At 37.9% G+C, this 27838-nt stretch overlaps 2 protein-coding genes across 2 annotated transcripts in view; one reads left to right on the forward strand and one right to left on the reverse strand.

Annotated features, from left to right (window-relative positions):
• Positions 1–8857, forward strand: part of coq8aa (coenzyme Q8A, genome duplicate a) — a 47585-nt gene extending 38728 nt beyond the window's left edge. Inside the window, exons 11-15 of the mRNA XM_088928860.1 lie at positions 2216–2357; positions 4506–4613; positions 6401–6466; positions 6543–6629; positions 7450–8857. Of these exons, the coding sequence (XP_088784986.1) occupies positions 2216–2357; positions 4506–4613; positions 6401–6466; positions 6543–6629; positions 7450–7743 (697 nt within the window). The 3' untranslated portion in view covers positions 7744–8857. The remainder of the gene's footprint in view (positions 1–2215; positions 2358–4505; positions 4614–6400; positions 6467–6542; positions 6630–7449) is intronic.
• On the reverse strand, positions 8488–27219 carry LOC148839988 (uncharacterized). Its single transcript, XM_088928873.1, has 7 exons — positions 27080–27219; positions 22860–22917; positions 21901–22022; positions 17640–17703; positions 16778–17026; positions 14227–14439; positions 8488–13539 (listed from the first exon to the last, which is right to left on the reverse strand). The coding sequence occupies exons 1-7, from the start codon at positions 27173–27175 to the stop codon at positions 13337–13339; spliced, it is 1005 nt and encodes a 334-aa protein (XP_088784999.1). The 5' UTR covers positions 27176–27219; the 3' UTR covers positions 8488–13336.
• Positions 27220–27838: the final 619 nt, after the last annotated feature.

Consider the following 27838-nt stretch of genomic DNA (forward strand, 5'->3'; position numbering starts at 1 on the left):
TGAGCACAGTGGTTATCTTTATTTCCGTCCCCTTAAGTCACACTTGACGGTTATTCTTAAAATAATTAAGAAACGCAACTGCAAATAAGTTCTGTTGGCACCTATCGTAACATCTCCAGGATCTGTGATTATGCATGTTTTAAAAATAAACATGTTGGCACAGAGGATTATTAAACTTGAACGTACAGTCCCTGTCAGCTATAAACTGCCCTGCTTGCCCTGTGTTGGTCACAGCTGAACGCTAAGAATAACTGTTTTGGTGACTTCTGTGCCGCATTACATTTCGGAGGCATGGGCTCAAGGCGCACCATTTCCATGCATCCAGGTTTATATATAGCCGTTCTGGAAATAACACAGGGGAACAAGCCCTCCATTGCTCATCCTCTGCCTAGGGCCATAACTCTTGCTGACTTGGAAAGTGTATGATCAGGTCTGTGGCTGGAGACAAGGTGTCCTGTTACAGAAAGTGTGTATGAGCAGTACTAGAGGCGTAACCTTGAAAGCTGTAGCCTGGAACGTAAACTTTTCCACTGTGCAGCACTGGCTGTCAGTGCTGTCTTTAGAATGATCGGCCGCCTCCGTGATCTTGTTTACGTGGTTGGGTAGCGCAAATAGTGAGAAATGCTTCTGCATTCTGAGAGCCCAGGATCTCACTGTTAACAGTGCTAGGATTTGTTGGGCCTGTACTGTTCAAAAAGCGAAACCGATTAAAAAATAAACACCGCAGTGTGAGGGCAGACTTCTCCACGTGACAGATTTGTAATCTGTCATCTTGGTGTCAGTCTTCCAGAAAAACTGAAACAAAGAAGAACGTAAGGGGAATCGCAAGAAGAGACAAATTTGACCCATCTGGTTCATTTCATTCATCAGTAGCCAAGAGCTCCAAGGATGTTCTTTTTGAAAGAAGCCAAGTTATCTGCTTTGAGAACCCTGTGTAGTTAAAAAAAACATAATTGCTGGCATTTCATTCTGTAGAAAACAAAAATACGATTGAAGCTGTTACCTTGCGTACATCAAAATTTAATGTTTGATCATTTAACTTTTTTTTTCTTAGTACTTTAAATTAGTTTAATCTTCATTTCCATGTTTTGTGCAAGTATTCTTGGATATTTCACACTGCACATATTTTTTTGTTGGACTGCTGTGTGTATCACACAGTCTTGGGATTTTCCCCATTCTGATTTGAATTAACATGTACTGTATATATCATTTTATTAATAAAAAAGCCATCAAAAAGTACTTGGTGTAAAAAGAATGCCAGTCATGATTGATCAGTACTTTGAAAGAGAAAATTGTTCTGACGAGCATGAAATATATTCAGAGGCCAAAACAATTAACTACATAATTAATCATCTTCAGGCTGCTGTAGAATGTAGAATTTGGACTGAAAATAATTGGAACATTATTCAACTACAGCATTACAATCTGAGATTGTTGAGGTGAGGAAAGGTCTCAGAGCAGCTGCTTGCCTGTTGGGACAGTTCTGTACAAGGATTTACGTTGGTGCCCATGTACAGTACGTCAGCGGTGTCTGGGACACTTCACAGGGTAGCAAATCAAAATAACATTGAAATAAGGAGAGATCAAAAGTGTGAAAAGAGGAAAAAATCCTGAGTGAAAAGATAACTCTAGATTTAAAAACTAAAGGAGTTTATATTTCTCAGATTGACAGAAGGCAAGTTCCAGAGTTGTGGAGCAAGGCAGGTAAAAGTGCTTAACCTGTGATTAAAAGATGTGCCTCAGCAGAGCGTAAAGGCTATTAACAGTAATACAGCCAAGATGTGATGAAGGCATGAATCAGGAATTCTGCAACAGTGTGATCAATGAAAGACCGAATGCTGGCAGTGTTGTTGATCAAAATAAAGAGACTGTTCTGACTGCTTTTGTTTGTGCATTAACACAGAGCACAGGATCAACAGATTTGGTGCTGTAGGGCATAATTTGAGGCTACAGTTTCCAAGTTGTAGAGAATTTAATTAATGAGGTGCGTCTTCCCTGGGATTTATGTACTTCTCCTTAGTTTTTGTTATATTTAAATGGAATATGTTTGAGTTCAGCCAGTCCTGAATTTCACTGGCACAATTTGAAACCGAATGTCTTTGAGGCAGAATGTGTCCTCCCAGGCAGATTTTCGCCGGCTCGCACCCTTGCCAAGCCCTCCTTGATGTGCTGGGCATGCTGACCTGATGTGTTTGATGCTCTGCTCTGTGTCCAGGGAGCTCCTGAAGGACCACCCCTTATTCTACGTGCCAGCTGTGATCGATGAGCTCAGCAGCCGGCATGTCCTCACAACCGAGCTGGTGCCGGGCTTCCCGCTGGACCAGGCTGATGACCTCTCTCAGGACCTTAAGAACGAGGTATGTGTTCGTCCAGCTGCCCTTGCCTTGGCTTTCCTTTAGCAGAGCAAGTACAACTCAGAATGCAGGGCAGGTGTGAATTTGCAGCTGTTTGCATCTGGACCAGGTGTGAATGTGGCTCTTTTTGGAATAATCAGGTTTCCTCAGTTACTCAATTCTACCGGCACTGTAGCCTAACCTACAAGCTAAGACAGCTAACTAGATAGTAGAACAAGAAGTAAATTCCATGCTGAAAAGAAAAAAAATACAGTAGTTTGGCTGGGGAGCCTTGCTTGGTTGTGGAAAGAAACCTGAAGGTGGCTTCTTAGCTTTTTGCTTTTCAGTGTGAAATGAACTTCTACTTGTTCCTTTGCTTTTCACAAAGTTAGGCAGCTCCTCATTCCAACCTTCATAAATGAAGGAGTTAAAGTCTTCTGCTATGTTCAACTTGGTTGGCCTACAATTGTAGGCATCAAACTGCAAAATTAAAAAATTAATGGTATAATGTACAGATTGTTGATTAACACCAAGTCCCTGCTTAAGGAGTATTATTTACTACTAAAACTAGAGGACGTGATAAAAATTGAATTATAGTCCTTCTTTTTTATATGTTAATGTAATGTCTCATTGCTGTTTGAAAACAGCACTTGACTCGGTATTAAAACCTAATTTGATGTAGGTTCTCAATGGAGTGTAGGAAAGGAAAATAAATACTTGCTTCTCTAGCCTCTATCCTAAGATATATTGTCACCTGTATCAAAATAGTATTTTTTTGTGTGTCAGTATTTGGTTTCCTTATGAAACTCAGTATCACACATTTTGATGTGGAATAAAAAGCTTTTGTAGTTATTGAACTAATCCTACTAATGAGGAGTGATGTAAATCTAGGATAAACTCGCTAATGGGACATAGACGTCACCATCGTCTTCAGCTTTTGAAAGATTAGTGCAGACGTAGCGGAGGTTTTGCCAATTGTTGTATCCCCGAAGCAGGTGTAGGCAACACCTGTGCTTCTGTTTTTGTCAGCGTGTGACCTTCGCAGGTTTCGTTTTGGTTAGTGGGATCTAGAGTCTATAATTTACCGCCTCTGAGAGTAGTGTTAGGGAATTTATTGAACAGAGTCCTGTGTGTTGTTTTCTCTCTCCTCGTCTGCTCATGAATTTTCTCCAGGTGCCCCAGTTTCCTCCAACCTCCCAAAATATAAATTGGCTGCTCTAAATTGTCCCTCTGGTCCTCATTAGCTTACAGAATTGTGCTTGAAATACTGTATCCGGGTCACACAAAGCACATACTAAAGATTAAATACTCTGCTTGGCATGAAGTCTGCCAGATCTATTCCTAAAGTGTACCGTCATAGTAAACGTGTTGGATATTTGAAGCCCGCAACATGAAATTAAAGCAAGAGCTCCATCTTGTGTTTGGAAATGGATAAATTCAAAGATATCAGGAGCATGTTTTAAAATTATGATGATTGCTAATTATTACACATTACTGTAATAATTACTGTATTTTCTGTTATTTGTGTTGGTAATCTAATCTCGGGGTCTCGGCTCCCCTCCTGTAAGTTAAATGCTTTCGGATCCTTTGGGAAGAAAAGTGCTAAAGAAATGCAAGGAATTAGTTTAAAACCTTGCTTGCGAAGGGTCATATCAATCAGATTTTGTAAGTAACCATGTAAGTCATCAGTTTCTAAAGACCAATAATGATGGATATTTATTAAAATTATTAAGAAGTTAATTGAAACACATTTGTGGGCCCTGAGGTCTCTCCATTGAGCACATTAGTTAATTGATCAGAAATTTACAGATGTTTCCAGCCTTTAGAAACAAATGATTTGACCCAGTTGAACGATAAGATCTGTTTGGTAATAATTTAAACAAGAAAAGGGTACCTGGTATGTAGATCCTATGAACAGCTTTGTTTCTAGGTATTCAACTACTTGAAAAACTTGAAAACCTCAGGCTTGCAAGTTGCTTGAAGAAAACAATTCAACTATTCAAGATGCTCACGCCCTAAAGGAGGATGGGCTGCAGCTAATCTTGAATGGAATTTGCAGAGATCTCTAGAGGTCAAGCGTAGGATATTCAAGCTGGGATAGTGTCAAACACACTGACAGTGAGACAACACCAAGGTCTTCTAATGGTTCGCCTTGTTGTGTTTCTGTTCAAGATATGTGAAAACATTCTGATGCTCTGCTTGCGGGAGCTTTTTGAATTCCGATACATGCAGACGGATCCAAACTGGTCCAATTTCTTCTATGATCCCCAGACGCACAGGGTGAGTATGCAGCGGTGGTGCTCTGTTTCTTTCCAAGATATCTTCCTGATCTCAGGTACTGTTCTCTATAGCTTTCATGGGATCCTAAATGGGAGCCCCAGTAGTGTGGTAACATACGAGAAGCTTTTTGCAAACCACATCTGTGCCTTCTGAGGTGTGCTGGGCTGCCTTCTTGGGCTAGCAGAACTTGGAATAAAGCAGCACATATACATCCACCCTATGTAGCTTCAACTTGTGCCAGTGTCAGAGGTCATCTTAAAGTGACATTTGTTAATCTAGTGCCCTGTTCGACAGGCAGTTTCAGTGGTGCACTTTGGGGAATGAGTAAACTAGTACTCATGGAGAGTGAATTGTTTTACTTTTTTTTTCAGTAAATAACCAAAAGGTAATTTGTTTTCTGATTCCAGTACTGTGCAGAGAATATATGTGTGAATCAGTTAACCTGGTCCATATGTTTTAAACCTAAAATGTAATTCGATCTTCATGAAACTCTTAAACTTAAAAGATTTTTTTAAAATAAAATTCTCTAAAGTGTGTCTTCATTCAGAGGCATCAACACAGGTAGTGGACAAAGAAATGGAAACCTGGGTAAATGAGGGACACCATGTATATTAAAAGCAAAGGTTTATTAATTATAGGTAGATATTTGCTGATATTAAGCAAATATACAAAATACATGAATATTTCCGCTCATGTATAACGTTTCTGGACTGGCATGATTGACTGTAATTAGGCTAGCGTGGCAATAAGAGGAGACCTCCGTCACTTTGAAAGAGGAGTGACTGTTGGGATGCTTTACGCAGGATATTCAGTGAACTATGTAGAACTCGTTCTACTCGCAATGGTGTCTAAGGTGATGTCGGCTTGGATCTCCAAGGGAACGACATCATCAGTGGTCAGCCGCACATGTTCCAGGATCATGAGATGTGTGCATTACTTTGAAGTTCAAGGCAACACAAGTGAGAACCAGCCGATCAACTGACTGGCTGCTCGCACCCTAGGTTGAAATTTGCAGTTTTATCAAAAAAGGTCTGCTGAGAGCTCCACAGAGCAGGATACCATAGTGGGGTTGCTGCACAAACAATGGACTGCTGAGCAGTGGAGAAATAAGATCTGGTCACATGAATCGTCCTTCACCATGTTCTGGACAGAGGCATGAGTCCATGTGTGGCAACAACCTAAAGACCTTTACAGCCCTAAATGCTGGGTTCCAACAGTGAAGGATTCTGGTGGTTCTGCAATGTTATGGAGCATATTTTCCTAGCTAGGGTTGTGTGCTCTTATTCCCTTTGAAGACCAGGTCAATGCTAATTTCTACATAATGGTACTGAGTGATCATCTCCATCCCATGTTGCAGAATTTCGTTCCTGCCAGGAGGGGCTGTCTTCCACAGAGCATGTATTTTGTTTCAGTGGTTTGATGAGCATGACACTTTTATCTGTATGTCATGGCCTTTTCAACCGCCAGATGTGAACTTAATCATTTATGGGATATTCATGAAGCAGAGGGTGTATTTGATTGACTTTCCCATGGAAGAATGGTGCTGCATCCCTCCTGCAGAACTCCACATGCTAGCAGACACATCGCCACAGCACATGCAGGCCTTACTGGCTGCACGTTTGCCAGCACCCTATTAAGTAACATTACGAGCTGATCTATTTCTGTTCACTACCTTTACTTTCCACATTGTCATGAAACTATTTTAAATAAATATTTCTAAAGGTCCTATTATGAAACTCAAGGAATTATGTTTTTCATACATTTTCTTTTTGTTTTTTTCCTTGCAGGTTGCACTGCTAGATTTTGGAGCTACAAGGGGTTTTGATTTGGACTTTACTGATGTCTACATTGAGGTGAGACCACACACATTAGAGATGAGAAGAATACACATTCAAATCAAATGTAATCTTGGTTTATTTAATTCTCTAGGTCATCAAAGCAGCAGCAGATGGGAATCGACAGCGGGTTCTAGACAAATCAGTAGAGATGAAGTTTCTCACTGGATACGAAACAAAGGTGAGAATTGCTGGATGAGTTTTCCTTTTCAAAAGCTGCTAGTATTATTTAAATCTTTAAAAAATAATTTTGTAGAAATTCTTTTATTTCAGAATTTTCCTCAGAGCTCCTGTATTGTGTGTTACATCTCTATCTTGCCGTGTAACATCAAAGCAAGCCTGTTGTAAATCTGTCATATTTTGATGTTTGTAAGGTAGCAGTTAGTTGCTGTACAGCAAAACTGCCGAGCAACAAATCAGATTGGGTTAGAACACCACGTTGGAGAAGATGAGGCTTAATATTTTATCCGTTTGAAAATCTAGGTTTTAAAAAGATTAAACAGTTACACATTTTCAAAACCAACAGTGCACTTAAACTTTTGAAAAAATTTTCTTTTATCCCATCTTTTTGTCCTTTGTCAACATCGGTACATTGTACGTAAACACAATTAACTCCCTTTCCATCTTGCATGCTTTTCCATCCAGTAGTTTGTAGTTGTTGTTTCCATCCAGATCACTTGCTGTTAAGTTGGGTATCACGTGCCTCGTTTACACTAGCCACTTCTAAGTTTAGGCGAGCTGGATTGCCTGTCTGAGTTGTAGCCAACATTCCGTGTTCATCTTGCATCATAATACTGTATGTCAGGGCTGGATTTGTATTTTTCCGCTTGCTTAATCTGCATCACTTTTGTAAAACCAAATAAAACGCAACCTAGGGGTTTGAGATGTTGAGTTTAAGATTTTTAAAGTGCTTCAATAGACCCCTGAATGTGACCAGATTTCTTAACACAAATGTGCAAAAACGAACGTGGCAAATGGCCTCTGATTCCTTGTTGAACCAGGCTATGGAGAATGCCCACGTGGATGCAGTGATGATCCTGGGAGAAGCCTTTTCCGAGGACAAGCCCTTTGACTTTGGCTCCCAGAGCACCACCCGGCGCATCCACAACCTCATCCCCGTGATGCTGAAGCAGCGGCTGACCCCTCCCCCCGAGGAGACCTATTCTCTGCACCGCAAAATGGGCGGCTCCTTCCTCATCTGCTCCCGGCTCAAGGCGAGAATCAGCTGCAAGCACATGTTCGAGGAAGCCTACAAGAAGTACTGGAGTGAACGGAAAAAAGGACCAAGCCAATGACTGTGAAGCCAAACGTTTCGAAAAGAGAATGAAATATCGCAGGAAACGGAACTGTGGGCACATCTGGAATTTTCTTGCGCCCTGCCATGCTGCTTTTCTTGTCAGTTGAATGTACAAAGGGCACTTTTTCCCCAGGTTTTTTTCCGAAATTCCTGCTGCATTCATTTTAAAAAGTACACTTTGCATTCAGCTCCATTTATCACTTTGATACTCGATTCCGTTTCATAAAAGAATGTACCCATATCTACACATCTGTTTTGCAAGAAAGGTTTGGTAGGAGGATTAAAATGTGTTTTTGAGATGGCAGGAGAGCAGTAATTGAGGTTATAGGAATGTGCCAGAAAATGTATTGTGAGGTGAGGTGAAGCCACTCTGTAACATGAACTTGAGCGTGGTAACTGGTTATCATCTTTTGTAGAAGCATTGAAACACATTTAACTGCTGAAAGCCAAAACATTTTAAATGGTTCGTATTAAGGTAAACGATTGATTTACTACTGAATTTTTTTCTAGTACATCCTAAAGTACAGTATTTAGGTGTCTGAATAAATGCTGGCCTGTGTAAACATTATCTGTCATCATCAGAAAAGACATAGAGAAAAAAGACATAGAGCCATGATACTGTATTTACAGGCATGTACATGAGGCATTTGATTCGTATTTTAACAAGACATTCTTGTACTACACGCACAACATCAGTTCTGGGTTAACAAACAAGATAATTCCTTTAGGCAGGAAAAAAAAGTGGAACAGAACCTGTTTTAATGTCATCGTCCATTTGAATACTTTACATTTGCATCTGGAGAATTGTCCGAGGCTCACTGAAGGAAGTCCCAGATTCCTGAATGTTTATTTTTCCTAGGGGGGTGTCTTGGAAATCGGAAGGTGAATTTGATCTTTTTTTTATTTCTAGAGACTGCCTTTCTTTTTTAATTTTAATACCTGCTTGAAATAGGAATTTGTTTAGATACTTTCACTGGGTTTTAAAAGCCTGTTGTGTTAACCTCCTGTCGCTTTTCCTCACTGTCATGTCATCAAAAGCGATTGGTGCAGGGTTGTGTATTTGTTAGTTGTTAAAATACTATTGTACCGAGAAATAAAATTTGTAAACTGTACTGTTTCTTTTTTCTTTGAAAGATATTTGATACTAAAGGGCTGTTTTCTTAGGAACTGGACAATGATGAACATGAAATGACTGTAGAATTTACTGTACTGTATGGACAAGACAGATCTGCCTTTTGTAAAATGAGAAAATGGATTGCAGAGATTAGAAAGATTCAATCCTGAGATGGCTGCTGTTATAATTAACAGAAGTTTGAGTTTAATTTAAAAAGTTAGATATAAAACTCCATTTGCTAGAAGTAAAGTATTAAAATAAAATTGTAAATCAACTTTTTCAATTATGACGCAAGTTAAGTCTTTCTTCAGAAACACTGTGGTCTGTGGTTTGCCTACTGCTAATTAAATGTACTTCTAGTGTCCTAGTAAACCTGTTACTTTACTAAATCTGTTAATCTGGATTTTTTTTACTTTTGAGGAGTAGATCTGTGTAGCACCAAAACACTTATGTTATCCCTTTTAGTAGCAAAAACTGAACTACTCTCAGTGGGAATGCTTTATTTCTAGATTCACACTATGTAATTTGGTGTTCTTATACCACTTTAAAATTAGTATGTATATGAGAATAGCTACAAATGAGAGGGACCCGTATGGACGTCACTAGATAATTGATCTAAGGATTTCAGCTGTTTCTTAAATAAAGTGCAACATGGCTGATTAGCTTGTAGATGCTTAGTTAATGTTGCTTTCTAAGGAACAAGTCTCAAAATAATTCCCTAGTAAAAAATACTAATCAAAATGCACTCTGCGATTTGGCGATTAAAGTGCAAAATAGCAAAAGGTTAGCACAAGCTTATCCAGGGAACATAGACACAGTCAGCACACCAATTACAATTAACATTTTTCTGAACACTTAAAGTAATCAATGTACACATTCAAAAGCTTTACATGCACTTGCACAACTTTAAAATGCTTACAAATGTCAACAAATATGCTCCATTTTATTTTACATCCAAAGTTAACCCCATTAACTGCCACATTTGCAATGCATAGTCACCAGCATATTAGAAATCTTTTTATTGCACTAGAGGCCCAGTACACTTTCATTCTATCAATTAAATTATGCAATGCTTAGCTCTGCTAGTATATGTACAAGCATTTGTTCTTCAGGAGGTAATGGCTCCCTGATTTTTTACAGGCACATCTGAAGGCTCATCTGGCTCTGTGCAATGACAAAGACTGGTAGAGAGGCCAATTAAGCATCTCTACAGTGAAGCACCACATTTTTCTGGTTCAAATGTTTGGGATTTAAATGCAGCTAGTTAGAGGATTAGTGTGCTGTCACAGATATACACAAGGCAGTCTAAGGCATCTGAAAGACTTTGATCATTTTGCCTCTATTTGCTAGTAATATAAGTGAGAGCTGCTTTTAAGGGGTTATCTTTTTACACAGTTATCATTACTATGTACAAGCAATAATGAAGCAATCTTAATGGCAATACATACGGTTTCCTTTTTACATACATAATTTAAGTACAGATAATCAAACTTGATTGTTTCTTGCAAAGCTTTGTTTTTAGTTGGGTGTGAGGGACAAGTACAGTATGTCATTCCTATAAACTAATGTTAGGATTTTGATGAAGGGACATGTATGGAGCCACAAAACAAGCAATTTAAGCAGCTTAATTGTTAAACAGTACTTTCAATCATGTTATCTGATGTCACTTCCGACGGGTATAAGACGTGAGGCCTCCCTAACGTTTTTTGGCAAAAATAAAAAAATAAAATGTGCTTTGTGATGTTTCAATTAAATGCTACTGCTTGCCTAGACAGCTGTAAAAGTCGATGGTAGCACCATAATGTAAAATTGTGTTTGTGTAGCTGCAGTTACTGCTTTCTGCATCGCTACCAGTACAGTACACCTTTTCAGTTATCACTATTACACACTGCAGACATGGGTCCCACAAAGAAAATAAAAAACCTCCAAATGGCATTCTGTGTAAACATTGATTAACACAATGTCAAGTGATTGATTAGGCACTTGTGTTTTTTATCTTTAAAAAAGTAATTGTGCAATTCCTGTGAAACTAAGGATTATAACATATCTCCTGGGGTATGAAGAGGAATGAGATGGTTTGTAACCACAAACCAGTTTTCTAAGACATTGAAATGTGGAATTCAGCAAACTTCGTTGCCCCCAGTTTCAATGTATCAAGGAAAACAAAAGCACCACTACTCAGGAACAGTGGCAAGCAGTAGACCGCCCTAGTTTTTCAAAGAGAATTGAAATTATTTTGCTATATCCCCTGCTTAAAAATTATAAAACTATTACTGAAGTTGCAGTTTTGGGGATTCTTTATGCAGTAGGACAGCTTAATGGCATGTTGATATTGCCTCACAGCTGTTAGGTCCTGGGTTCAGTTCTGGCTTGGGCTCCTTCTTGTGTGGAATGTGCTTGCTCTCCCTGGGATTGTGTGAAATCTCTCCAGGTGCTCTGGTTTGCTCCCTCCTCCCGAAACCATCCCTTTCCTAGTGGCCCTGAGATGGACAGCAGCCCCGTGCTTCTGGGAGGGGCTCTGGGCTGCCTCAGCTCTCACCAGGACAAGCCATTTTCTGGCAAAGGATGGGTAGGTGTTTATGCAGTAACACTGTGCAGAATGGTCAACACTGCTATTAAAAAAAGCACCATTTAAAAAAAAAATCCCTATCTGATTTAAAAACCATCTGATATATACTATAGATTGTTTCTGTTCATTCCTCCCTGTTCCATCACTTTTTGAACAATGTGTTTCTGTTCCTGTCTCCTGTTTAAATGCAGTGAGCACCCTGCTCAGGTGTTGTGCTGTAGGTGATTCTTCACAGAGAAATTCTGCTGGAATGTAAAATATTGAGATTGCTGTGTTTTTCATTTTAGCAACAATTGATTGTAAAGTGATTGCAGAACTGTTTTTTTTTGTATTGAAGAGTGGGAGATTTGTTTAGAGAATGGAATGGAATAGGGTGGGTAACATTAATTTGAAATGCAGTGATTACAGATTAAGTACTGCTGCCCCTGGTGATAAAATTTGTACTGCAAAGTGCGAGCTTTCGTATAAGAGCTCATTAAAATAAAATTTTAATGTTGAGTTCTTGAGTCTTATGTCTTCAAGTAAGTAGTACTGTAAATACATATTATTTGGCACAGTTTGTATAGCTTTCTTTAACCATAGATGGGTTAGTTGTGAAGTATGTGCATATAAAAGGGCAAAAGCCTGTGAACAGCTCTACGGATGTCCAATCACTTGGTGAGGAACGCCCGTTTAGATACAAATACGTAATGACTAATTTTCAGTTCATTTTCAGAAAGGGATTTATATGGAAACTGAGCTTGGCACAGAAATGAAAAATGTTACATAATGTGCAATTTCTGATTATAGTATACAAAAAAATATTACATGAATGTCTGGTATATGCATTTTAGTTAATCCTTCTAGAGAAGTGCCAATTGTCTTATGTGTTAATATTGTTAATATTATTTTTATATGGAATGGACTTAGTTGGAGAAAAAGAAGACTGTGAATGAACAGCTGCCTTTTTAAAGTACTCGTACAATGTAAATGGTTGTAAAATGTCAGGCAACACACACATAACACTGTGTTTGAGTCTCGAAACATTTCTTGGTTTGCTTACCCTCTGGCTTTTCTTATTCACTTAGTACAGTATGGTATATACTTCCTTTTTTCCACGTTTCCCCCTTTGTAGCTGAAAAATATGTACTGCAATCAAACTGCAGTAAGTACAAAAATGCTCAGTGAACAGAGACCTGGAAAATGTCAGGTAAGCATTGCGTTCATTTTGAAAATCTTTGTTAAGGGTTATAAGATAAAAAATGGATCGAGTTTTAGTTATCTTTCCATTCAAGATGTGGATCCCTATTATTTCAGTGCTTCTTTATTTCACATTTGGCTGTGATTCGGTTCATGATGTAGTTGTTTTATGGCTTGACTGTTTTGCCCTTTTTATTGACTTTTTGTTTTGTTTAGTAACAGAATTCACATAGCCTGAAATGTGTTTAATCACTGACCAAGAGCTCATGTTTGCTTGTGACTGGTTATGTTGTAGTAAACACTATCTTTCGTGTTCTTGGTAAAAGAGAACCACTGAGCTGCGCTATGCAGGCCTTCTCTTTCCATGGCAGTCGCTCTGGTCAAGAACAGTATTGCTGCATAAGCCAGCTGCTGACTGATTAAGCTGCCCCTTCACTGGCTGTATTTGATTGTACTTCACTTTTTTTTTCCAGGTCTTGTGCAAGTGATAAGAGGATGCTACACAACTACAATGCCTAAAAAACATGCAGGATTATACAGTGGCTCCCCTTAAACAGGGAACTGGAAAATGTTAAGTCTTGATAAGCATTGCATTCATTTTGGAACCCCGTTTCATCAGGGGAAAGTGTAAATGTGAGCATTTTCTGAACTTTTTACACATGTATTTAGTGGTTGGTATCTTACCATCAGAGGTGCTCTTCCCTATGGTTTAAAATGACTTTTCATGTTTCACAGGTATTTTTGCAATGCAGAACTGACTTTCACTATGGCTTGGGTATTCACTTCACACTCCAGTAATCCCACAGTCTCATGGAACAGGCAGTCCACAGTCTCCACTATATTAGTCCTGTTCACCAGCCTGCTGCTCTCAGACAAAACCCGGTTTGGATCGTGAGTATGGTGCATCACCACCAGGACGGCATTTTTATTTGCTGTTGGAAAGAAGAAACATTTTAGAGTACAAGCAGTGAATTCATGTGCCATCCCAGGTGTTCTTTAGATCAGAGTCTGCTTGCCAATGTGTCAACAATGTGAAGTTTTGAAGTGCAATTTTGCAAATGTCACATGCAAACAAAATTTCTCGTATTGAACAGATTTGTAGAATTGGTATTGTGCTCTTTGCCTTTTCACAAATTACCTGAACAAATTAAAGATTTTCAAGGTTAATTTACTATGTATCATGAACCAAATGTCTAGCATCTGAAGGTAAGGTCCAGGTGACTGTCAACATTTCCTTGTAAATAAACAGTGCTGCCTGTCAAGATGATCTCCTGATTAAAATAAAGTGAACGTTAATTCTCTCTATGTATTCATACTCTGAGCAACAGCTGAGAAAGGGTTGCTTCCGAGCTATATGTAAAGTTATGCTACTTAAGGTCTGAGTTATATAAAATTGAGGAACCGAAAACTTAACCAGGGAAGTGGAAAATAAAAAATTGCAATAATTTACACATTAATAAAATATATTGTAGTACATTACCAAATACATTATACTGGAAATACGTTATAATAGATTGTAAAAGTGTTTTAATATATTTTATGAATAAAATACTGTAAAATTATACTTTCAATTTTTTTTCCAGATTTATATTTTTCCTAAGTACATGGGAACTACTTACTGGGAATCTTCTTGGTTGCTTCTTCAATATCGGCCCCAACTCGAGAGTGTACAGGGCAGAAGACAAGCACCGCATTACCAGAGGTATTTTCATAGCCTTTTGTCAGCACTCTTATTGCAAAGTTGGTGAGATGCTGGCTGAGCTTGCTAACAAAAGCCTTCTCTGCACCCAGTATGTAGTGAGTACGAAGAGTTTCAACCACAAGATCTGAAACTAGAAAACATATGCACACTTACAAAATCAGAAAAAAAATAAGGATCATTAGTTACTGATTAATTCCAACCCGAGGTTCTAAGACTTTTATTAAAAAACAAGTTCAGTGGTTCCTTACTGTGTTTGGAACCCAATCCTGAACCTGTGAATATACTCAACACATTCAAGATCATTCTTTTATATCCTGTATCTGGTTTAAAGTGAAAATGCAGGTGCAGTTCTGTGGAATAATACCCATGCCTGAGTAATCTTCACTTTCATATTGTGCTCTGTTGATTTTCTTCTGTGCGTTGTTTTTAACCATTTCCAAAAATACAAAGAGAATTTACAAAAATACAAAGAAAAGTGTTACAGCTTGGTGTTGACAGCTCTTTTCTATTAGAGTGCTACTGTACTCATAACATGGAAATTGCCAAATTAAATCAAAATCCAATTAGCTACAGTACTAGCAACCAAAAATGCCACACAGGCCAAATGCCCTCCATTCCACTAATTAACTTTATATTCTTAAAATAAGAACTAGGAATCATATCAAGCCAGTTGTGACAGGATAACTTGTTGGAATAAAGACTAAAAAAAGAGAATATTATAGTTATTTCTGATCTGCAACACATATTATATTTAAATATGTATTTATATTATACAGTGTGGAAAACATCCTTATTTTCACTTTCAAAACAGTGACAAGAACAAAACGTTATGCAAGTTAACAATAGTACACATAACTCCATCTAACTAATGAGAATACATGATTATGTGTTTTTGTATACACATGTACCATGTTTGCAGTTAGCGATGTAGTTTACTGTGGTGTCATTAAATCAGAAAAAAATAGAAGTATTTTTTAATGATGGATTTTCTCTTATAATGTAATCTTGGCAAATGCATTGTAATGGATTTTAAATTTCATCACTGATTTAATCTAATCTAATTTTGGAAAGTGAAGAGACCTACTCTCATTCCAAAGAGAAATCTTCTGAATCCATGACAAATTACTTACATGAAGAGAAATAATATCGGTTCTTCTTTGGTACACAGGAGTTATGCAGATCCAAGGCACTGCAAACCAACGCCAAGAACTTGACAACAAGCTTCTTCTGTTAAAGATCAATGTTTCTACTTTTTCACATTTTAATCAATCGTAGGAAACGTATTTGTTGTGGTATTTTTAAATAATCTTTCCTTCTGCATCTCCCAACCTTGCTCTTCAGCTGGAAATAGTTTTCTAATCTTTCACCAAGGCTCCAGCACATACTGTAGAACAGTGCTTCAAATACCTGCCCTAGAGTTATGTTTGCCATGCTTTCTCCTCCAAAACACAACTAAATTAGCAACAGTCGTGCCTCATCGCCCATGAAATAATACAGCATTTCTTCTCATTGCTTGCTGAGATATGTAGCTACCTCTGCCCTGCTTCCAAGTAAGACTACAAACTTTAGCAAACAGAGTTATAGAAAGCAGAGGCTTTTTGAATACTCCTGACCATAACACAGTCCATCTATAACCATGCCTATGTTTTGGAAAGTGCACCTTTAAAGCTGAAGATTGCCTTTTCAGGAAATATTTCAGATTAATGGAATTCATAGCAAACATTCAGGAGGCACGACAAGAGTCATTTTCAATCAATCACAGCTGACAGACAGTAAATTGTAATCCTTCCTGGCATCATTTCCTCTCATAAAAACACTCCTCCTCCCTATCTCCACCTGTGCAGCTGCCCCTTGGTCACTCCTCTCTCTGCAAGGGGGTCCCAGCCTCCTTGTCCTCTAGCCAGGAGGTTAGCCCTCAGCCAAGCGAGTTAAGACAAGTTTAGTGTGACTGAAACACTCAATATACCTTTCGATATGTTTAATTCTCGGGTGTTGTTATTCCTAGTGACTATACTTTTTCAGCTGAATCACTGACAGTACTTTGTATTTGTTGATTTTAATTCTTTCAGTGCTTGACTGATTGTGCCCAGCTCTAGTTTCAATGGATTTTAAGCAATTTAAAGTTCCAATTTCTAATTGGTCCAATAGCTTAAAAACCCTCATCTTACTACAATGTGAACTGTAAACCTAATCCATCTACGTACTGTTAACAATATTCCACTAACAGCATCTATAATCTAGCCCATAAGGTGTTGAATTTGTATTTTATAATACATTTGAAATGTTTTATTTCTGTGGTATTTGCGCTATAGGATATTTCAAATATATGGATTGGAATAAATGTGTACTGGATAAATACACAACTCAAAAAGTGCATTCTGATTTCTGAATATACTATAGGTAGCATTAAATATATTGCAATACAGCAAAATACTGGCATGCAAAGAAAGCTATGCTGAGAAACTTGCCTGAATTGGGAGGAGGAGTCCAGGGGTCCACCTGAGACTGATTGCAATCGTGGCATGCATTTAGCTGGCCTTTATTTGGCTTTTCATCTTTGTGTTTTTTCTCGTCCAGTTGCATTGGATCACATTGGCCTAGTCGGTCCAACTGATGAATGTGCTGCTGTAAAAAGTCTAAAACACTTCTCAGTTGCACTTCCATGTCTTTGAGGACGAGAAGATAGTTGTGCAGAACATCTCCAGAAACAAGTGAGTCTGTTTTAAGACAATGAAAGTTTAAAGGACAAAATGAAAAATGATAATTACTGAAGCTAACTATGTAATGTCAAGTTCTTTCTAATTTCATTATTTCCTTTAATAAGTCTCCTAATTTGCTACACTTTATTTTCCTTTATAATTTACTAGTAACTCACAATACATTTAAGTACATAGAGAACTGATATGCTCCCAAAACACTAAAAACACTAAATTGGAAATAAATAACAAAGTTAGCTAAATTCATGCAGTAATGCACAACACGAAAGTGTTACTAAATAAAACATGCATTACCCAGGCCTACATGACTCAATTATTTGACATCTAAATATGTTTTTTTTCTGTTACACCTTTTTTTCTGGACATTGTAAGTTCACAATTGTACAGCTGGAATCTGTTTTAGCTCTGTGTGATTCTGATCTGCCCACCCACTGACAAGTGGAAAAAACAGAGCTTGTTAGAAGCTTTCCACTGAATACATGACAAACCCTGTAACAGAAATCTGCCACTAAGTGACGCTTCTGGCATGTACTGTTGGCAGGAGGGTTGAAGATTTAGTTTATTCCGGCCATTACTGTTTCTTTTATTGGACTTCAAAGAGTTTCTGACCTACCTTTTGGAACCAGATCTAAAAGGGACTTAATAAGTGACTCCACTCTGGTGCGGTTTGACTTTTGCTAAAAAAAAAGACAATTTATGTAAGTATTTATTAACATATTAGAAAGGAGGTTTCCAACAGTGGTCCTGGAGAGGCACACTCTTTTGTGGGCTGTGCTACTTTAGTCGTTTGTGAAGATGGAACAACTGCACTTTGATCAGTTAAGATGGTAATGCAGTCATTTGAAACTGAAACACCTTACACCCCAGGACCATAAATTACCAAAGCTGGCCAGTCCTTAACTGAGTTAGTTACTTCCTACTTTGATCATACAAACTTACTGAATATAGTTACTGATATTAGTAACCCAATGGTTATAGTATAACCTGAATAACATGTTGAGCTACATTAAGTGACTCCCCAGAACCAGAGCTGGCTACCCCTAGGTTTGAATACTGTCTATATGGGGAAAAAAACTTTTTAAAGTAATTTACGGAAAAAAACAACATTAACAAGGCAACACATATAGCTATTCCTCATTTCGAACCATGTACTCCGATATCAAAACATCAGCCCCAACCATAACTTGCAATTTAAAACTTACCCATTGCTGGTTAGAAAGAAGCAACCTCCTAAATTAAAAACCACCATGACATACTGGGCTTATATTTCACATGGGTGAATGTTTTGATTTGTTTTAATTTCATATTTTGAAGATTACAAAAAATTAGTTTGAAATACACCCATCAGAGGTAACGTTTTAAGTGCCGGCTACAAATCTAAGATAATATGAAAGGATGCAAACTAGCAGGCCTTTCAGCTATTTTGGCTTGTTTGTTAGTTCAGTAGCTAAATTAAACTAAATGTTCATCCAGACTTTGCTCAAAAAGCCCAGGAGTGGGGCCTCAAACACTTGACTGGGAAGCCTGTTACAACTAAAAACTCTCTCTGTTTAAAGAATTGTTTCCTATTCTTTGTCCTGAACACATGAATTACCTTTTAGTTTCCAAATGTGTCCTTGTTTCACTACTGAGTGTGAAACAGTCCCCTGAGATGACCCCATCTATACTCATTAACATCTTACATGCTTGAGTCAGCTCTTCTCTCAATAGCCTTGGTTCTAGACTGAACAAATCTCTCCCTTTACCATTTATGACAGTCCCCTGAGACCAAGACACATTCCTGTTGATCTTCTTTGAACTCTTTCTAAGACTATCCAAATTGTGATGTGAAGATGAAAACTGAACACGTTATTCTAAGCAATGTGTAAGTGTATGTTACTCCTACTACTTGGACCTATCAATGTTAATGATTTGGATGTATCAATGTTAAATTTCACTTGCCATGTGTCTGCCCATCTCTTTCTAATTAACTTGTTGTTACCGTATATCTATGTTTGTCACTCCCCTTATTTTTGTAATCATCTGCATATGTAATTAGTCTCCTAACTACAGTGAAAGTGTTGTTATCCAGCTAAGAGGGGGATTTTCAATGGCTGGGTAATGGAAATAGATGGTTACTGGAGCACTATTCATATGGATCATAAACTCACACACAAAGACAAAATTACATTGAATAATCTAAGCCTAGACTGTAAAACAATATTATTTAGTGATATTCACCATGCAAAGCACATATTCAGGAAAGCGGACTTGTTTCATATTGGGGAACAATATTGCAGTTTTGCAGTACAGTCGTTTATATTTAAATGCACACTATAATAATGTTTCACAGTACACTAAATAGGGTTAGGGCATTAAGATGCTTACCTATTTATGCAATACACTACTTTAACACAGCTTAGGCACTTCTGTAGTTTTTTTTATTTTCAATTTTATTTTCTAAAATCTTGACACAAAGCACTGAAGCTTACAGAGCCCTGCTGCCCCTCCACCCCCGATGAGTCCACAACTTCAGTATCTGGAAGCATTCCTGGATCGCTGATGTCCAGCACATCTAACGAAGCAGCTGTAGGCGAGGAGGGTGTTGGTTCACTGGCACAAGCTCAAATGGCAGAAGCTTTTTGGAAAAACTTGTGAATGTCTGCTGGCATGAAAAACTCCAGTTGTCTGCGCAATAGCAAATTCTGCATGGTGTACATCTGGAAAACGTAGTGGTGCTCGAAGAAAACCTGTCTCCCAGCTGACTTAATAAAAGTGTCTAAGGCATTACTAGCCTGAGTTCACGACACATCTTCTTTTTCTGTTGTAATTCCATCTTCTGAATCACTGTATTCTATTTTTCCAGGTTTCTGGTATTTCAGTAACAAACTGGTAGCCAAAGATTCTGCATGAACATTACCCCACTCTACAGTGTCATTATCAGTAAGGTTTGGCAGTCGTATGTGGTAGGCACCCCTTTTTGCAGTTCTTTTACTTTTGTTATTGCTCTTTTCTTGTGTCACACATTAAACCCAACAAATTCCTTTTATTGGAAAGTTTTTCTTCAAACATAAGATTTGCCCACAACATTTTATCAAGCCCTCCTTGGTCTTTTATTTTTTACATGATTCCATACAAATGCAGTGTTCACAAGGACATCCTTTACTGTATAATTCTCTTGAGAACGTCAGATAGTGTCTTCATTACTTACATGTCGCCTCATAAACTCTTTCCTGTAGATACCCTTCATGTTCATCAAGGTTACTCCTTGGTGCAATGGCTGGATTAGGAAGGTTACATTCACTGGTAAAAACACTGAAAATATTGCCTGATACTAGTTCCTTATCTGGAGGGTGAACTTGGCAATTATTGAGAAACAGAATAACCTTGGTATTCTCAAGCTTCCCTTATTTCTGAAGTTCATTTTCCACTGAAAGTACAAAGGAATTTCTTTATGCATCTGGTCATTTGATTTTGTCATTTAATGCATAGGTAAATGAACAACACCCTTGAGTGCACTAGAATGTATTTTTCAGCTAATTAAGGCCTAATTCTGTATGCCACAGACTAGCACAAGCAAGAACACTTACTTGATTCTTTTTTTTACCAGCATTAGAAATTTTCTTTAAAATTAGACCCTGCTCGTCCACCAATTTGTGGAAAATGTTGACAATTCTTCGGTAGTCTCGCGATCAGTTGATTTTTTCTCTCCTGGAACATCCAGTCTGTACTCATCCAAAAAAGCACAGGGTTCCATTACTCATTTCTTTATAACACTCTCTGGCTTTCTCAATCACTAAAGGTTCCAAAATGCAGCTTCTTCCAAAACTGTCTGTGAAAACCACTCAAACAACACTGTATCCAGTTCCAGTTCCTCCGATTTTGTGTTATGGAGTGTATGAAGTTTATCACTTGCTTGCTGGTTTCTCAAACCGTAGCAAATTCCAAACAAATTAGCCTTCAGTGCTTCGATATTGTAAAGTGTAGAAGTTCCCACATTGATTTCTCTCCCTATCCCTCCCACACATTACCTTTGATCAAGTCATTTTATCCATTTAATAGTTTCTGTGCTCGAGTTAATACAGTACAGTTTGTCCTGCCTTCTTTCTCTTAACAATTTGGCATACTCTAGTAAGAGTGCCTTCAGAAATACTGGGAACAAACAACACTGCCTGCTACTAAACACATCCTGTAGTATCTGGAGATCTTGCTGGTCAATAAAAAATGAATTTGAATTGGTTTAATAGCTAGTTTTTTTAAACTGTTGTGGATATCAAATAGCTAGATAACACACCTTTTTCCGAATATCAGAATCTAAATCATGGATATGCATCAGGAAAAGCAAGTGATTAACAACTGCGAGCTGTTGCTATGTTCTCTCCCTCTTGCCCTCTACCTCCCTCCATGACCACTGTCCTGTTAACCATTAAAAGACAACAAACCCCGGTGAGCCTGGAGTTCTGCTGTCCTGTCCCTCCTTTCTCACTTCAGATACAGCTAAGGAAAATAAGGGAGGAAGGCGGCAATATCATGCGTGGTGATTCTCTATATGTATTCAAACGAGGGCTAAAAAAGGATCACCGCCTACTTGCGCAAGACTCAGGTGACGCAAACACTTGTGGAACAGAATCCTGAAATAACCCTGGGAGAACATTTTCTCAGTTATGTCTGAAGATCAGTATATGAAGCTATCCCTGCTGTGTGCCAAACACTATTCATACACTTCACACACTAGTATTACTGGCTTTAATAAGTATTCCATCCAGAAAATGTTTTGATAATAAATCACTCAAACAAAAAAGTAATTTCCCACTAGTAACCTCTTTTAAAAGGCATGAACTGACATTTCTCTGTTCTCGCAGACGTCCTTATTGTTACAAAGAGCACTGTATTACCTTTGAAGCAGTAATGAAGTCCATAATCTTTCTCCTTATTTGGAAATTAGTGGGTCCTGGAAGTAGTTCATTCAGATCCTGTCTTGTCAAAGTAAGAAGCTGTGTGTCATCAATTTCTGCTTCTACAATAAAGAGAAAAGAAATGTATAAATAAAGAATATATACCATCTTTATCACTCAGGTCAAAATTTGTTGAGGACGGCATTAGCTTTGCTGCTTTGCAGCGTGGGGGCCCTGGGTTCAATTTTTGGGGATGCTATCGGCATGGAGTTTGTATGTTCTGCCTTTGTGAGGGTTTCCCTCGGGTGCACTGGTTTCCTCCCACAGTTCAAAGACATACTGGTAGGTTAACTGACTTCAACAACATCAGCCCTGGTGTGAGTTAATGTTTGTGTCTGTGTGTGTCCTGCGACTGACTGGTGTCCCATCCAGGGTGTATCCTGCCTTTTGCCCATTGCTTGCCAGGTTAGGCTCCGGGTCCACCGTGACCCTGAACTGGATAAAGTGATTTAGAAAATGCAAGGAAACTTTGTTGATAATCTTACAAATCTTACAAAGATAATCTTACAAATCAAAAACAGTGGATAACTTGATATTACTTGTTGACTGTTGACTTGGATAACTAAAAATATTTTAAAAATAGATATGCATTAAGACGTTTCCCTATTACGGTAAAATATAATTTTGCCTTTATTTTTTTAAACATCATATAGGAAACAAAAACCATAGAAATAAATCATACTGAAATTCGAGCTGTGAATATCATGAATACTTTTTGGAAATTGATTTAAAATCTTTGTTTTATGTTACATAAATAAATATAAATAAATTTAAACAGTATCAAATTGTACTATTAAGTATAACATTCAGAGTTATACAAAATGGCACCTGTCAGGTTCTGCAAAGTGGACACTGTACTTATCACTGTAAAATATTTTAATAGATTCTGGTTGACTTACCCTGAAGTGTTTTTGCTGCATTTTGAGATATGTGTGCTACCTGCTTCATCAGACTCGCCTGTACAGAAAAAACAATGATGAAAAATAACATTTGAATATTCATACAAGGCTTTATTTTAGCTATACATTATTATTAATATTATTTGAACCACTGCAGAGGAATCTCTATAATAGCTCTATGTGGTTGATTGATATTTACTAACAGTATACTGTATGAACCTGTACAGTCTGTAAAGCTTTATCTTCATAAATATGAACATAATGCATGTCATAAAACTCTTAGTGCCGAATGAAACAAGGGTTTTAAAATAAGTTAAGATTTGCAAAAATAAAAACTAAACAATCTTTATAAAGACCTGAAATTAGAAGAATACACCTTCTCTGATTCAAGCATGCCATTCTAATGACTTTAGAGTACATGCGCTGCAAGTTGCAAATGCAGGTACAGGTAAGAGGAAGCTTCAGTCTGTGGAGAGTCATAGTACATACAGTAGTTTCTCTAAAGAGAAAGCATTCCTGAACAATGAATGTGTATGGTATTCATTGTGAAGATTCAAAAGCAGTGGATGTCCCCAATATCAAATGTTGTTTATTTGAAAAGAATACAGAACACAATCAATCATGTGGGTGCCTGACACCTAAAGTGAACAGAGCGATGTTTCATGCAACACTGCTGCTCATACATTGTGTATGAGAACCATCAAACATCATCTCACATCAAAACACAAACCATATTGTCACCCCATCAAACAAAGCCAGTTGAAGCAGACAACTTTTAAGGACTGAACACATTATCACACCTTCCTGCCTTCAGGATTGCTGTCACTTTCCATTGATAAATCCAGTCCATACAGTTAATTGCAACACTAATGCAGTGGACATATGAACTGTGGTACTGTCCAGCACATACATTTTCGTTTAGCTCAACTATAGCTTTAAACCAGCCAGCAGCTAATGTATATATCCCTGCAACTCACAACTGACATCCCACTGAAGCTAAGCAGGTGTCAGCCTAGCCAGTATATGGATGGGAGGCCTCCTGGAAAAAACTAAGGTTATTGCTGAAAGAGATGTAAGTGGTGCCAGTATGGGGTGCACATCCTGCGGTCTGTGTAGGTCCTTATGCTCCAGTATAGTGACTATACTGTAAAAAGGCGCCGTCCTTTGAATGAGACATAAGACCAAGGTCCTGCCTCTCTGTGGTCATTAAAAATCCCATGGTGAGTAGGGGAGTATACACCGGCGTCCTAGCCATATTTCCCATTGGCCTATACCAATCATGGTTTTACCTTCATCAATTACTGTTCTGCTCCCCACTGATAGCTGATGTGTGGTGAGTGTACTGGTGCACTATTGCTGCTGTCGCATCATCCAGGTGGGGCTACACATTGGTGGTGGGGGAGTCCCATTAAGTGTAAGGAATTTTTTCTTCTTCTTCTTCTTCTTCTTATTATTATTATTATTGTTGTAAAATCCTGGGTTCGACTAGGATTTTAGGCATTCATTTGATGGAAAACAGAGCTTTCACTGGCCGATTATCAAACTTTATTGATAAAAAAAACTAGCAGACCAAGCAAGAAGAAGAAAAAGAATAACGGACACAGCGCGAGCCTGCATTCTCTCCTCAGCCGTCCACACCACACTTTTCCCTGGATCAGAGATTAAATAAAACTTCACTCAGACCAAACAAATTACCACACACAAAACACTGAACGTGTTCACCCCAATATGTCTCACATTATTATTATTAAACTGCTCATCCAAATTAAAATAAAGCAGCCTGTCTGTTATGGTGTGAGGTATCATTTTGGTCACTCTACAGTGATAGATAGTGGGCTATAGAAACCTGTTCTTACAGCAAGAACAGGTGTCAATGGCAATCTGGCCAAGAGTAGAGAATTTTATGGAAGGTGGGGAGCATCACACATCAAGGCATATATGCTACACAGGGATGATGGCAGAGACAGGCCACTGCAATGTCAGCTTTTCTTAATAGCTACCTAGAGGACAGATTTGAGTGAAACTGAGCTGCACCAAAGTGAACTGCAACATTTTGTAGTATTTAAGCTGTAGCAGGGCAGGATACTGACCCACACTAAATTAGCAAGAATGAATGACTGGCATGAGAATGCAGACACATCAGACTCATTGCTCAGTCTAACAGCAATAAGTCAACGGAACAGCTCCAGAGATCCAGAGCTGCAGCCATTCTAAAATATTAAGCTGAGGCCAGTTATCTGTAATAAGTGCAATCAAGCACAAATTCCATTCAGTCAAGACTATATGACCCACTTATTTTTTCCTTTGTATTTAATATTGTCTGTGTGATACTTCCATGTTCACTTTTATTTTAATTACTACTATGCTTTCATTTTTTTTACCTTATGTTATAGTTTCAACATTTTAGTGAAAAGGGCACTGCACAGATGCATTTTCAATAAATCGGAAATATAAAAAATTATTTGACCAGTTTTGCACATCTGTCAATGTAAATTAAATTATTTTAAATTGTATTTGTTTTTAAACTCAATAGTTTATCCTGATATCGGATCTTTCACTTTTGTATGCATAAATGTATTATGAGTAAAAACATCTGATGATACACCTGGCAGATATGTATATTAAAAATTCAAGAATTGCCCTTCCTTAAGGAGGAGTTTTTTATTTTCATATACTGGTCTAAATTCCCCATTCCTTATTGCAGTCCAAACATACAGTATAGTGTGGATAAATGGCTCTTTGAACAGAAAAAGCAAAAAAAAAATGCAACAAGTTTTTTGAATAGGTTATTATGACTAAGACTGTCAATGATTTGTGTTTTTACCAATTTAGGTGCTCATCTGTAAAAGGAACACTGCACAGCTAATTAAACAGCAGTCTAAGTAAGAAACCTAGTATGAACACAATACACACAGTAGACTTTAAATTTAAATAAGGGTGGCGGCAAATAACTGGTAGATTAAAGTTGATAAAGTAGATATATTTTCTTATATCTTTTTCAAGATGCTTTTTATTTTAAAAAAGTCATACAGGACTTACGTATTGCGAGATCCCACAGAGGAATTAATCAGCATGATAGACTTATTAATTTGATATTAACACTGAATTTACAAGCGATTTATTCTCTTTTTCCTCGTCTACCTCAACGTGTCCAGGATTTATGGGTCCAAGGGGCAATTCTCAAACTTGTCGTAATAAATTTCTTAAAACCAAATTAAACGGAAATGTGCACACTACTCTTATTACGCTTTCAAAAAATACCTTCGTTGTGGCTTGGTAAAGCAGTCGCAAAGGTCGCAAATGTAATAAAGAATATCGAATAAATAACACAGCATTAACAGTAGACTATTCCTAATTTCCACCGAGATCAGTATAGTTAATTTAATATTAACAGGTCTACATACGATTCGGGTCAGAGTGAATTACACCAACAGAGCTAAATTCAATATAAAATAATGCAATATTTTTTTTAGGCGTTTACCTACTCCAGAATTAATTCTGAATCCGCAGACACGGTTTATTTACTAATGTCTCCCTTCCGTATCTTCACAAACGCTGGAGTTCAGTTTAGGAAAATAAAGCAAAATCAATATGCGATACCCCCCCTTTCAACGGAACTAATCATACGTGGTTGTCTATGAGCATACACAGTCACGCATATACTGTATATATACACTATGTCTTTGCTGTTATCAAGATTTCATTTTAAACCAATACTGAAGTGTTTCAGAGATGTGTTTCGTGATTGCAATAGAACTACAGTGTGAAGTGCATTAAGCGTGCTAACGGTTTCAAAGGATGCTTTTACAAAGCACTCGAACAAAAAAATATCATGCCTTTATTTTTAAATGCCAGGCTGCGTTTCGGTCATGTTATTTTAAAGTGTTACCATGTGGCTATCCAACTGCAGTATTTATGAGTCTAGACCATATAGTTTTAATTAAAACTCACAGTAAATGGGTTCGATTTTTTTTCTGCATTAACTACACCCCACATGATTTTTTGGTTAACCGTAAAAACTTCTGTTAATATGAAGACTATTTCGACTGCCTCAAAGGAAATGTAATCGTATTAAGCCTACCATAACGTGATAAAATAATATGGATAAATACAATTTATAAAAGGTTTTGCTTTCAACCTAAATGATAAACACAGACACACACACACACGATTTCATCAAAATGAAATAAATGGCAATACAGGGTTACATTTACACTTACCTTATTGGACATTGTCGTTTGTATTTTTGTTTTCACCTGGGTATTGCAACCGCCACAGATATCTCTTTCCACACCACCTCTCTTCCAACACCACATCCCACTTACCCTCGCAGCAGAGACCTGCCAGACAGAGTACACTCCTAACCGAGACCGAGAGTCTCAAAGGGTTTATATGCCAAAACCGCACAGAGAGTCAAATACGTGCCATTGAATGCGATACATAGATGAAGACCGCCTTAGATCCGAATATTGTGGAAATTATTTTCTTCGATCTGTTATTAAACAAATGTAACTATCGATATCCCCAGAACTATTAACCTGATTCGATGACAAAAAGGGAGTTGTATGTTAAAGAAATACAGAAAAAGTATTTTTCTATTACAATTTAAAGTAGAGAGGTGCTAATTTAATGCTTCGTGAAATTAAAAGGTAAAAAAATCCTTCAGCAAAGCCTACGGTATTTTATGATTCATATTGTGGTGTGCCAGGTGGCAGTGCAGGCGGTGTGTGGGAGAAGCAGGCTGGAGGGTAGCAGCTCAGGGGATACTGGAACAGTCTGTTCCCCCCTTCCCCCCACAACAGGTTTAGACTGTTGAAGTCTTTGACTTTGAAGTCCTGGAGATGCACTGGCATCACTCATCTGAGGATGCTGTGGGACCATCTGACTCTGGGGGGGTTATACTCCTCAGAAGGAGATGTGTTGTCAGAGCAAGCAAGGGAATCAGAAGTCCTTCTCCATCGGGGTGAGAGCTTTTGATG

Source organism: Atractosteus spatula, chromosome 2, assembly GCF_055471065.1.
Source record: "Atractosteus spatula isolate fAtrSpa1 chromosome 2, fAtrSpa1.hap1, whole genome shotgun sequence".
Classification (NCBI taxonomy): Eukaryota; Metazoa; Chordata; class Actinopteri; order Semionotiformes; family Lepisosteidae; genus Atractosteus; species Atractosteus spatula.